This window comes from Neolamprologus brichardi, chromosome 20 (genome assembly GCF_056152115.1).
Source record: "Neolamprologus brichardi isolate AB-2024 chromosome 20, ASM5615211v1, whole genome shotgun sequence".
In the NCBI taxonomy this organism is placed as follows: domain Eukaryota; kingdom Metazoa; phylum Chordata; class Actinopteri; order Cichliformes; family Cichlidae; genus Neolamprologus; species Neolamprologus brichardi.
In genome coordinates this window covers 23105749-23117673 of record NC_142123.1, presented here as the reverse complement: position 1 = coordinate 23117673, position 11925 = coordinate 23105749, and the positions used below count along the sequence as shown (strand labels likewise).

At 42.3% G+C, this 11925-nt stretch overlaps 1 protein-coding gene across 2 annotated transcripts in view; it reads left to right on the top strand.

Moving 5' to 3' along the window:
* The first annotated feature begins 400 nt into the window (after positions 1-400).
* Positions 401-11925, top strand: part of LOC102775836 (protein bicaudal D homolog 2-like) — a 41018-nt gene continuing 29493 nt past the window's right edge. For both annotated transcript variants that reach the window (XR_015717054.1, XM_087834457.1), the window contains exon 1: positions 401-931. Coding sequence is in view for 1 of the 2 variants with exons in the window: in XM_087834457.1 (XP_087690583.1) it covers positions 692-931 (240 nt within the window). In the remaining variant the exon portion in view is untranslated. The remainder of the gene's footprint in view (positions 932-11925) is intronic.

Below are 11925 nucleotides of genomic sequence, written 5' to 3'. Positions count from 1 at the left end.
TGCTGGCTTCACCTTCTACAAGTACTAGATTTCCCGACAGGCAGTTGGAGCGGGTGGGCGTTTTCCCAGCTGATAGCGTAGGTGCATCTCATTAAACCAAACGGACCATTCAGCTGTTTCGAACAAGCGTGACAAACTAGCGGAAGAGAAGAAATATGATCTTCAAAATAAAGCACAAAAACGCGCATATTTTGTGACAACATCAATCATTTTCTATATGTTTTATACACTCTAAAAATATGTCTGTCCTTTCTTCTTTTTTTATTACGCACACAAGGCAAAACAAATCAGCTATCACACATGGTAGGGAAGTTATTTTTCTTTGCCAGTGCTTTATTTTGAAAGTAAGAACCGGATTTGCATACTCTTTCTGTCGCCTTTGCAGTTGGTGTTCCTGCTCCCCGCACTGTCGCTCCGACAAGCCGGGAGAACGGAGAAGAAAACGCAGGAGCGCAACGATGGAGCGTCTGTAAGCAGTAACAGCGGACTCCGCAGACGAAGATAACTGAACGGAGTCATCTACATGACCAAAGAAACAAGACCGGCAACAAGAAACGCAAACGTAACAATCATGCAATTTAAATACAGAAGAATTTGAGCAACCGCTCCTTCTTCAAGGTTACACCGCTTGAAGACGCCCTGACATCCTCCTGTCGTAGATCAGCTTGGTTGATCTTCACCGGTGGCGATCATGTCCGTGGAAGAGCAGGGATACCCCGACGCTGTGCTGTTGATGGAGGCCGACCCGGAGTGGTTGCGAGCCGAGATCGGGCGTCTCTCCCGGGAGCTGAGTGAGACCACGAATGAGAAGATCCAGGCGGCAGAATACGGGCTGGCGGTACTGGAAGAGAAGCAGCAGCTCAAGCAGCAGTACGAAGACCTGGAGATTGAGTACGAGGCCGTCCGACAGGAGCTCGATCAGCTTAAAGAGGTAGGCAGTGTATTAAAACAAATGAAATCACAGAATATGTAAAGATTAGAATATCATCCAGGATTAATAGGCCCCTAACATAAACTCTAAAACTATAAAAATTCTATTCAAGAGTACAAATTAAGAGCACATTGTCATTTTCATCGGATGTGCAAACTCGCCACTATAATATTCAATATAGGGGCTTACTGTGATTTAATGTGTCATTAGGCCAGTCATCTGCCTCTTCCTACAAGGTCAAAACTGTAAGCAGAGGAAGGGATGCTTTCTGTTCCCCACCCCCTCCATACACAGCACAGGGTATTCCCCATTTGACTGCCACTTTTATTTATTTATGCTGCAGCTCTTAGGCCCCTTCTTCAAGACATTCATGTCTGGCTCAAAGCTAGAATAAGTCCAGTGTGTTTCCACATACGTTTATCTAATCAGTGCTTATCACGAGCAGATTTCCCAAGTGTACAATTAAGATCTTTAGTTCAGCAATACTTGTTGAGTTGCGTTCAGTACCAGACATAAAAGCAGTGCATTGTTTTAGAAATAACACTGAGATCCACAGATTGCTTGTTAAAGTTTTCTGTGTAGTCAGGCGAGTCCTGCAAACAAGAATATCTTGTTAAGCAGGGAAAAGGCGGGAGTACGTTTGAATTTTGAACCTTCCCGCTTAACAGAGGGATGAACAAATTTCAGAGGAAGCCAGATGAGTTGTGACCCTTTGGGGGAATGGAAAGAATGTTGAGTGCAATGGTTCAAGCTGGTCTTGAGAGTCAGATAAAGGGTGTGACTGTTTTTCTGAACAGTGGTCCTACTTATTCCCTAACGTCATATCACAGCGTGTCCAATTTTCTTCGCTGGAGTAGCAGTTTGTCACTGCGTTGTGATTTTAGATGGAGAGAAGTATGACTTCAGAGCAGTTTGGCGCAAAAGTCCCTCCAGCTGCTGTGTACCTCTCATTCTGCTTTCTCTGCCCACTCATAGTTAAAAAAAAGTTTCCGGCACTGAGGCGGGCTTATTCATAGTTGCTCATATCCTCCTTTAATATGGATTCTTCTTGTGTCCCCCTCCACTAAGCAAAACAACTAAAATGTGCGAGAGCGTCCTTCATGATAAACCCTTTAGTGCCTTGCCAGATCTCTGCTCATTGCTTCCTTTGCATTTTGAGACACATGCAGAGATGTTTTCCAGCTCTCTGCTTCTCCCTCTTGTTTCTGCCTGTCTTCCTGTGGCCCACTCGCTTGTGGTTGTTAAAATAGAGAGGAGGAGGTCTTTGGGCTGTCTCAGCAACTGTTGCTTGGATTTTCCCATGCATTTCTTTTTTTCTTTTTTTTTCTTTGCCAAGAGAGGATCACTTTGTCAGAACGGACTGACAGCTAAAAGCGCTGAATAGAAGAAAATGGATTAAAAGAGTAGCCATGGCAACAAACTAGAAGTGATTTAAAAATAATAGAAATATTTTTAGACATTTTCTTACTTTTTTCTGCTATGCCTGTTGGAAAGAAAGGCATCGGTTGGACTTGTAGATTATCGTTGGTCTTCTTTCTCTTTCAAAATGGAGCACAAACATTCATCTATATGGGCAGTAAATGAGATTGTTTGCGATGAAAACCGCCACAGTGTCGAGTTATGCTGGTTGCAGATCACTGATCAGATGTTAACCTTTGAAAGACGATACCCAACTCCCAACCTAGTGTCTGGATATGAAGGGCAGAAGAGATGCTATCACAGGAGAAATACAAGCCCATTCTACACTAGGTAGTGGGTAACAAGCACAAGATATGAGGTAAAATGAAAAGCTTATGTCAGTCTCCACTTTAAGGACAATGTTATAATTCAGGATATTGTCTTGTAGGAAAAATATCATATGATTCAGTTGCTTTTGTCGCTCTCGTTGATAGAACTTTCTTTTAGGTCAGACAGACCAGTGTGGTTTTCCAACAACCGGGACCAAAGCACACATCTTTGGTCAGGTATAAATGCCACGTTCTCTTTGGTACACAGCTGCTATTTGCACTAAAGGCGGCAATGTTTGGATTGTTAGTCTCTTTTCTCCGACTCAGATTGTCTGGCATATTTAGACCGTTGCTTAACAGAGGATTCTGTTCAGTTACCCCAAACCTCCTTTAGCTTGTTGGCAAGCACAACCTGAATACAAAAGAAAACGATTGAGATTTATTCTTAGCAACTGAAATGCCTTCATAACACTGCGTTGCCTTCTCAAGGACAAAAAAATGCAGTGAGAAATCATCATCACTGTAGGCAAATTTTCCCTGTCACACAGCCAGTCCTGAACCCCTCAACAGCACACACACACGCACACACACACACACACACACGCATTCCTCTTGAGGCAGGAAGATGGAGGAATCCCATGCACTGCTGTTGCTTAGTAACTGCCCAGCTCTTTGCCTTAATTTGAACAGCCGTGCTGATTCGTCAGCAAGTTCTGCTTTTTGCGTACGTTTGTGGATGACTGCTGAGAGATAAGCTTGGAGCTAGCTAGAACAATACACAGGACAAGGACTAGAAGCCGGCATGCATTGGTTAATTTTATTAATACAATCTTCCTGATGTTTTCTGCATCATTTGTATGTTTAATGTCAAGTATATCATGTGTACACCTGGGACTCTTAGCTCATCTGCTTTCCTGTTTTCTCACTGCACTCCAGCTACAAAATGATCCTGCCTGATGCAGTGATTCATCTTCTGGTGCATTATAATGAATGTGAGTCAGTTGGCCCAATGCCCTGTGCTGCCTCTGGGAGACCTTGACTATCATATTGCTCAGACTTTATCTTTTTCATACATTTCTTTTTGGTTATGCTACTTTTTTTGGGGGGGGGGGGGGGGGGGGGACAGTATGTTGTATCTAAACCAGTCAACAGCTGATTTGTATCTAACAAGCAGCCTGGCTACTAATAAAGATATGAGCGTGGACTTTGACCAAGTTATCACTTATTGCACAGGTTCAGTCACAAGGTGAAGTAGTTAATGATAGTATACCAACTGGAGCAGTGTAAACGCACAAGATGACTGACTCTACTGTTGTTCATATACTTATTTTAAGCTGCTCACAGATTACATCATATGTCACACCTCCATTCTGAGTAATGTACAGCTTCCTTTGTACAGTTTGTGAATGTGTGGAGAACTAGAGAGGTTTTGTATGCCCTTCTGGCTTTTTTGCACTTTATAAATGTATATACATTCTCGGGTGTAAAACTGATCTGCTTGCAGTTTTAATGTGTTTTTCAGCCCTGAATTTTTTGTAGAAATTTAGGGCTCAAAAATACTGAACCCACCCTTATATGCTCCGAGGCCCCTTGCATGGAAAAATTTTAATATTATGAAGGTCACTAAATACACTAAAGTTATTGTACAAAAAAGGGGGGGGCAGCTGATTGTGAGGGGGAACAGATCAGTTTGATCTTATTTCGTCATTCAATTGCACAGACGCCCTGTTCCTATCCTCCTAGTATGCCAGCAGCATTGGAATTCAACCACACAATCAGAAAACTGAATTTTGTCAAGGTCGGTCGAACCTGGGTTCTCTGTGCTCGGCTGTTTGCCCTTTTGTGTGTTTCAGCTCACTGGGGTTAACTGGTCTTGAGTTTCACAGATGAAGAGAGACGGTTAAATGGCAGCAGGACACAGCGTATGACAAAGGAGCGATAGAGAGAGGCGTCCCATTGTAGTTACATTTGAAAGGATCGGTCAGTTTTGTCCCTTTTGAAATGGCAAAACCACTAAAGAATATATACCAATGTCCCCAGACAAAGCTATCTGGTGTGACTCTAAGCCCCGTGTTGTTAAATGGGTTGGATACGGATTGGACGTCAGTAGAAAATACGAGGTAGACACAGATCCATCTGGTGCCTTGTATGAAGAGTCGTAAATAAAGTCGCTCTCATTTGTATTGCCAATGCAGGCTATGTTTCATCACCAGCTGCTTGTCTCTCACTTTTAGAATCTTTCTCTTTTCCTCTTCACACATTTCCTCCAACCATTCCTTTTGTTTCTCACTCTCTAAGCTTGAATATTTTCAATGGGCTTTCAATCTGTGTTATCTTGGACCTAATATGTGGCCTTTCAGTACTGTTTGGGGGTTTCTGATCTGCCCTTTTAGCCATAATTTCTTTTGCCCAATGGCAAGACTGCAGTTAAGGGGTAATCTTTTCTAAATGGCACTAAATAAAGTCCCAAATCCCCTTCCCTCTGGGCATAAGAGGATGAATCCCAGCCGCTATGCGCAGGGCTTACGGCAGTCTGGGAGTCTGCCAGGACCAACAAAACTCAGCAGCTTCCACTGTCGGGCACAGGTAGGTGCTTTTTGGGTTAATGCTTCGCAGAGGCTGTCAGGTCTTCTTGGGGAGCTGCCCTGTTCTCCTCTGTGTAGTTCATCAGCTGCGTCTGGTCCATAAGCCTACTCTAATGGCTGCCAAGCTGAGCAGTCTGTGCTCTGGGTGCCGTCGAGCCTGGCAATCTGTTCCCTGAGTCTCAGTTTTTCTAAAGGAGTGCAAAGTATTGTAACTACCACCTACGCAATAAATTTACAAAGGAATTTCCACTATATCTTTTATGTTTCAAGACAAGAAAGGCCCACTAATGTATACTAATGTTACTTTCTGCTTTGCAGAAAGATAGCCATATTATATCGCCAATACAATAAAATAATAATTTCTCCTAGTTTTAGGTAAAATGATCCTCTAATCACGAATGATTTTAAAAGCTTTTGGCCCTAACTCTTCCGAACAAAACACAATCAGCTGCCGTCCACAGTTCACACACAGGCCACATTTACAGCAGCAGTGGATGGCTGTTCTCGGCCTCAGTGAGTAAACTGTTTAGTGGTTTTGGCCTGGACGTTTAAAGAAAGGTCTGTTTGTGCTGTGTGCTTAAATGCAGCAAATTGAGGATTTCAAAAGCCCTGCTCAGGCAAGGGCTGATGTAGAAAACATGCGTATGTGTTAGCAGTTTCTTGACTGTTTACACGGCTGAAGTTCCTCACTTTGACTTTCTGTTTTTTTTGGCTACAGTAAACATGTTGAAGTTATGAAGTAATCTAAAATAGAATAAATAGTTTAACCTGAGAATAGTTAAAAACAGTAAAGTTAACATTTCTCTATATTTGCCATACTTAAACCTTAATATCATCATAATCATAGTCATGCTTATGATGAAACTAAAAGTATACATTTTCAAATGTGGATTTTTGGAGAGCTCTTCTGTGCATTCAAACAAGTCAGAAGTGCATATAGAGAAGCTGTATGGCAACCCGGCACAGTCATGATTCTGCTAGTGTAATCCAATTACTGGAGACTAGGGCCAGATCAGGCAGGGGCCCAGGCTAAATGCAGAAGATGAGGTCATTGTGACTGTATGCATCTGACAATACAACATAGTTCACTCAGGCAAAAGGTCTCCAGTTTTCCGTCTCCTGAACTACATACTGACTTTAAACAATTCCAACTGTCAACAAAGAGCACTGTGTGCATACACGTGACTAAGCTAGATGTGTGTGTGTGTGTGTGTGTGTGTGTGTGTGTGCATAAGAAACACAATAGATGCTTATTCCTTCACTCCTACATGCCTTCTTGTCTGTGCTCCATAGCTTCATTGTGTCTCTCGGATCGCATTTACATTTTCAGCAGCTAAATAAAAGAAAACCACCCCAGTTAGCAGTTACTGCACTCATTTGTTTGGTTTTCATAACTATGGTATATGGTTTTAAGGATAACGTTTCCTGTTAGTAAAACCTTGCTGTTTAAACTGTTAAAATTCAAGACATACAGTCTTTCTGAAAGATATATTAGTTAGCTTTAGATCTATCAATTGTTGAACATGCTTTTAAAGGTATGACTAATGTCATATTTATTTATACTGAGGTTATGCTGTTTTATATAAACAGATGAATCAGCTTGGAATGTGGGTAGTGCAAAGATTTGATTTTATATTACAAACCTTGCCTGTGTCATTCCTATAAAAGGGCCCATAGATTGACTCGTGGATCAGATTGCCCTCAAATCTTATCTACTCTGTTAAAGGTTCCAGTCGACTCATATGAAACACGTTAACGGTCTCCAAAGCTTGTTTATGGCTTTGTGTTTTGATAATAAATCTTGGATACAGGTTTGCTGTAAATCATAAGGCACAAGCAAAGCTTTCCTCTATCTCTTCTTCCTTCTATTGAAATGAAGTCATAACTCACCCCCCGTGCCCCCCCAGCTCCACATCCTGTTTACTTGCGAGGAGTCTTTTTATAGTGGATAGGAAGCATATGAAATATGGCTCTCCATCAGAGCAGATACCTCTTAGTGTATGAGAGGAAGTGGGCAATTCAGGTCATTTCTGCCACATCTGTCTGACAAGAAAAAAATTAAAATGTTAAAGAATTGTTTTATTTGCTTTTTTTCTTCTTTATCAAGAGAAATATGCCTGTACTGGTGTGTTAACATCAGCGCTCATTATGGAGCATTTCCTCTCAGAAGGATCGGGGTATTACCACAGCAACATAGAGAGGGATTGAAATTTAATAGCCTTTTGAGTTGACGATCTTTATTTGCTTCTGTAGATCAAAAGCGGTGCTGTTTAACAGTAATTTACAATTCCACTCGTACTGGAAGCGTTTAACTTTTATCGGGCCAAGGCCAAATTTTCACATTTACAGCGGCAATTATAACCTCATTCAAATACAGCAAACAAGATGAGATTTGAAATCGCTGATGTCCTTTTATGGACTCATTAAAAAAAAAGATGTTGACATAAAGGTGGCTGTGCACACTTCTTGCTTAGTAACCTGAATGAAGTGCAGGAGCAAACTTGGAATAGCTACAAGTAGGGGGGGGGGGGGCTTTATACCTCAATCTCACTCCAAGATATTCACCTTCTTGCTTACACATCTGTAGGGTATGCCCCACCCATATCCTCCCACTTAAGAGGAGTTTTGTTTACAGCTCCTTGTCTGCAAATTGTCCCAGGACACTATTTTGAAGCAGCCGAAGACAAGATCAGGGATGAGATCTAGACAGATAGAGATCTTTGTTTGCATGGGTACTATCACGCCTCTCTGGTTCCTCAGAAATTCTGCATTGTCTGCTCATCTCAGTTATTCCCTGACTGGCAGAGTAGTGCTTCCTATCTCACTTAAATTAAGTAAACCAGAGGGCAGATTGTGAAAAGCATCTTTGCTTTTTATTAGGCCATCTATTCAAACATTAGCAAACCTAATTTCAAAGGGTCGTCCCTTCACCCTGGGCGTCCTTTTAACTTTAGCACCAGAAACAGCAGCAAGTCTGCATTCTCCCCACACGCCATAATCACTTCCGTCACCTTCCTCCCTTCCTTCATTCCCCCAGTAGTAAATAGGCTAGTGGGTCTGGGTCCTCCTGTTCCAGTGTGCCATACCCAAGTCTCCTGGTGCCCACACTTTGAAACCCTCAGGCGTAGTTGGCCAGGGGAGGGAGTGGATAGAAGAAGGGAGGGGAGATAAGAAGATGGAGCTGTGTAGTGGGGCAGGGGGCTGGCTGTACGATAATGACAACATTAGAGCTTGGGTTTGGAGAGATGAAAGAGAGGAGGGTTTTTAATTGGATATGTGCCCGTCTCTCAGCAGTCCTGCAGTCTTGAGAAATGGGGATTGAAGACATGAGAGGGAAACGCACGGGCTTCCTGTGGGAACCAGTTCACTCTTTTAGTTGGAATAGGAGTTTCTCTATCAGCTAGCTTAATGAGTTAAAAGCGCTGGGACTAATTGGCTGTAATTTTTGTATAAAAACATGGTTTATTGCAGTATCTCATGAAAGAATTGTAGGCTCTTTTTTCCAGCATTTGTTCAACATTCAGGGGCTTTGTCTTATCTGGTTTTCAGTTTTATTTGAATTCTCTTTGTCAGAGAGGTTTAAGAATTGATTAAGTTTTGCTGTGTATGGGGGAAAAATATCAAAGAAGGCATTCTTGTCACTGTAAAAAGACAAGGCATTGTATGTAATCTACAGTCTTCATTTGCTCACAGATATGATCTTTTATATGCTCAGTGTTAGCATACTGAGACCCACTTTATTCTTTTCAAAGTGATACGGCCTCAAAAAGAAGACTTTACGCTCTGACCCAAGGTTTGGCCTCACTGGTAGAGAGAATCCATGCACTCACAATCATTTAAAAGATTTAATTACTGCAACTGGAGAAGGGAGGTCATTAGTTTCTGTCTGGCCAGGAGCAGGGCCAGAATCCCCCAAGAGACAGTCCTCTGGGTTTGGGATGGCTAGTGGAGAGATATGAGAAGGTGAGATAGGACAACACATTGACGAGAGAATGAGATAATTTTACCCTTCTTCATGAATAGAGTGGTGGTGACAGAGTTGATTAGGAATGATTAATCATTGTATGCAAAGGACAATGTTAGAGGCGTCTTAGAATGAGAATATGTGGAAAAGGGCAAATCAAGTTTCTGCAGTCCTTCCCCCATTATGTCAATACTTCAACCTGATTGATTAGACATGTCTCAGCACTAATGTAGCCTGGGATGATGAAAGTAAATGCATTAGGGTTTCATATAGCATTAGTTTAATAAATGGTTATTGGTAATGCTTAAGCTTTTTTGACAGCAAATGCACAAACAAGTAGATTCGACATTTTCTTCACCCTCCCCCTTGTTCCTCTAAGCCTGACCTTGGATCCTTACAGACAGCATGCTCAGATTCGGGTGTCTGAGTTCACAAATTCATGCGTATATCTGTGTTTGTGTGCGCGTGGCCTCAGCTGCAGCCCCAGCTGCTCCCCTTGTCCCTGAACATCGGTATCAAGAGGCTGTTCATTTTTGGAAATCATATGTGAGGTTCCACAGGGACCAATGTCTCGGAGGCCCCAAAAAAGACTCGGACTGATTGAGTGTTCATTGTTTACTGTTGATGAAGACTTGGAATTGAGTCATTTGTCATCTGTGACAGGAACTTACTGGAAGAGAAGGATATAAATGCGCTTCATTTATTTATGCACACAAATGCTGCTGCCTGTAAGAAACTAGCATCCATAAAACTGTATTTTTTTCAGTATTGTCAGAAATATCATTATCGCAAATTTAGCGCACATCTGTAGGGTTGATTCGAATCAACATCAGACCAGGATGTTCTTTGTGCAGACAAAACTGGAGAGGCATGCGTGTCGACTGTTGCCAGAGAAAGAGGGAGGAGAGCAAGCTGTGCCGGGCTGAGCTCTAAAACAGCCATCTGTGTCAGTGGCACCCAACGCGTTGCCTTTACTGACCTGCCTCTCACTCTGTCACTGTAATTGGCATAGTAACCATAACAACAGCTCTCCCCTCTGGGGTGTGGGCACGTGGACGAGGGAGATCTCATCAAGAATGAGTATCGGGGAGAAAAGGGAACCAGCAGGCACAGATAATGTTGGCTTTGCATTGCAAATGATCAGTGCTGTGAATGCTGAGAGCTGGTGCTCGTATAGGGCATTGCAGTGATATGAACAGGGATAAAAATCCAGCTCAGGCGCTGATATGGTGGTGCAGTGTATCTATAAGAGCCTATTGAGTCTCTGCTCTCCCTTGAGGCTTTATCTTTATCTTCCAGTCTGCAGTAGATTTAGTTGGTAGACAATAGAGCCAACATACAATGCCTTCTTGTTTTTAATTGACTGCTAAGAATAAATGGTAAAGACAAAAGCAGAGTTTAAATCTTGCACTTAACACATCGTATCACACAAGACAGAGCAGAAAAATTTTCATTGTTGAGTACAAAACAAAACTAGTGACCTACGCGTTAGACATTTCAGGAAAGATCTAACTCCATTTTTCTAAATGACCGCCATGAAAATTCTCATTTCTCATCAGTTAGTATCTGTTTGTATCATGTGTGCTTTTTTTTAGTATATTGACTGAGAGCTAAAGTAAGCTGCACTTTGATGGAGGTTCTTTAGCTTGCTGCCGAGGGCATAATGACTATTTTTACTCTCTAATAACACAGGAGCCAGGCAGTAACACCTATAGTGTTGAGCCTTCAGGCTAACACAGACAGCGTAATGGCAGTGCGAACCTGGTTTTGCTCTTTTTTGCAGGTGTTTCACCTCATAAAGAAGGTATTTTATGGGAAGTCCAGTCTTTGTAGACGTTGGAGGAATATAAATTACCGTGTTTGAAGATGAAGACTGACTTCACACAGAATCTCTAATGCTTCCTTCGGATTGGTAGCCAATGTGAAGGCAGAATAAAACATGAAATGTAGTTTTCCCCAGCCAAATATGATGAAAGCTCTAACAAGCAATTAGTCATTATAACATAAAATAAGCTGGTAGAATTTCTGTAGCTACTTAGTATAACTAAGCCCCTGCTGCCCAGTTATGCTATTCTGATATTTCTTTATCAATGAGGATGACTTGATCAGTCAGCTGTGTAAAGGGCCTCATGAGTCTGATTAGTACATTTCTCTTACACAGAGGCCTGTGTGTTTGTGCTTTAATTGCATGTGTCTACGTACTCCCAGTGGCTCCATCCCCTTTGGCGTTCTCTTTTTTTCCCCTCTCTCTCCTACCCTGCAACACAATAGATCCACAATCTGGCACAGCTTTGTGGTTGCTTTTAAGAGGTGCACGCCCTTCTAGTCCCATGACGGTGGAACATGCTGCTTCTCTTCTTGAGGCGAAATCATTTCACTTTTCATGAAAATTTGCATTTCATCAAGTCACATGCAGGTGTGTTTCTTTGACCTCTGCTGTCTGATGATCTCTCTGGAATATTCTTTTCCATTAGCATACAGTGCATTGCCTCTGTCCTTTGAAAACATGAGCCGTCTGCAGTTTCGGTAGATTTCCTACAAGGCCTGGAGCGGTCGCCTGTTCAACCTCTATCTCAGTTGGGAGAACATGCTTCAACATGGCTTGAGTATCAGGTGGTGCGTTATGGCTGGCTGCAAGGAGCACTGGCAAAATTGGAAATGAGATGCGTGCGTATGTGTGTTGAGGCTGTGAAATTGTCCAGACCTGTGTGTGAATAA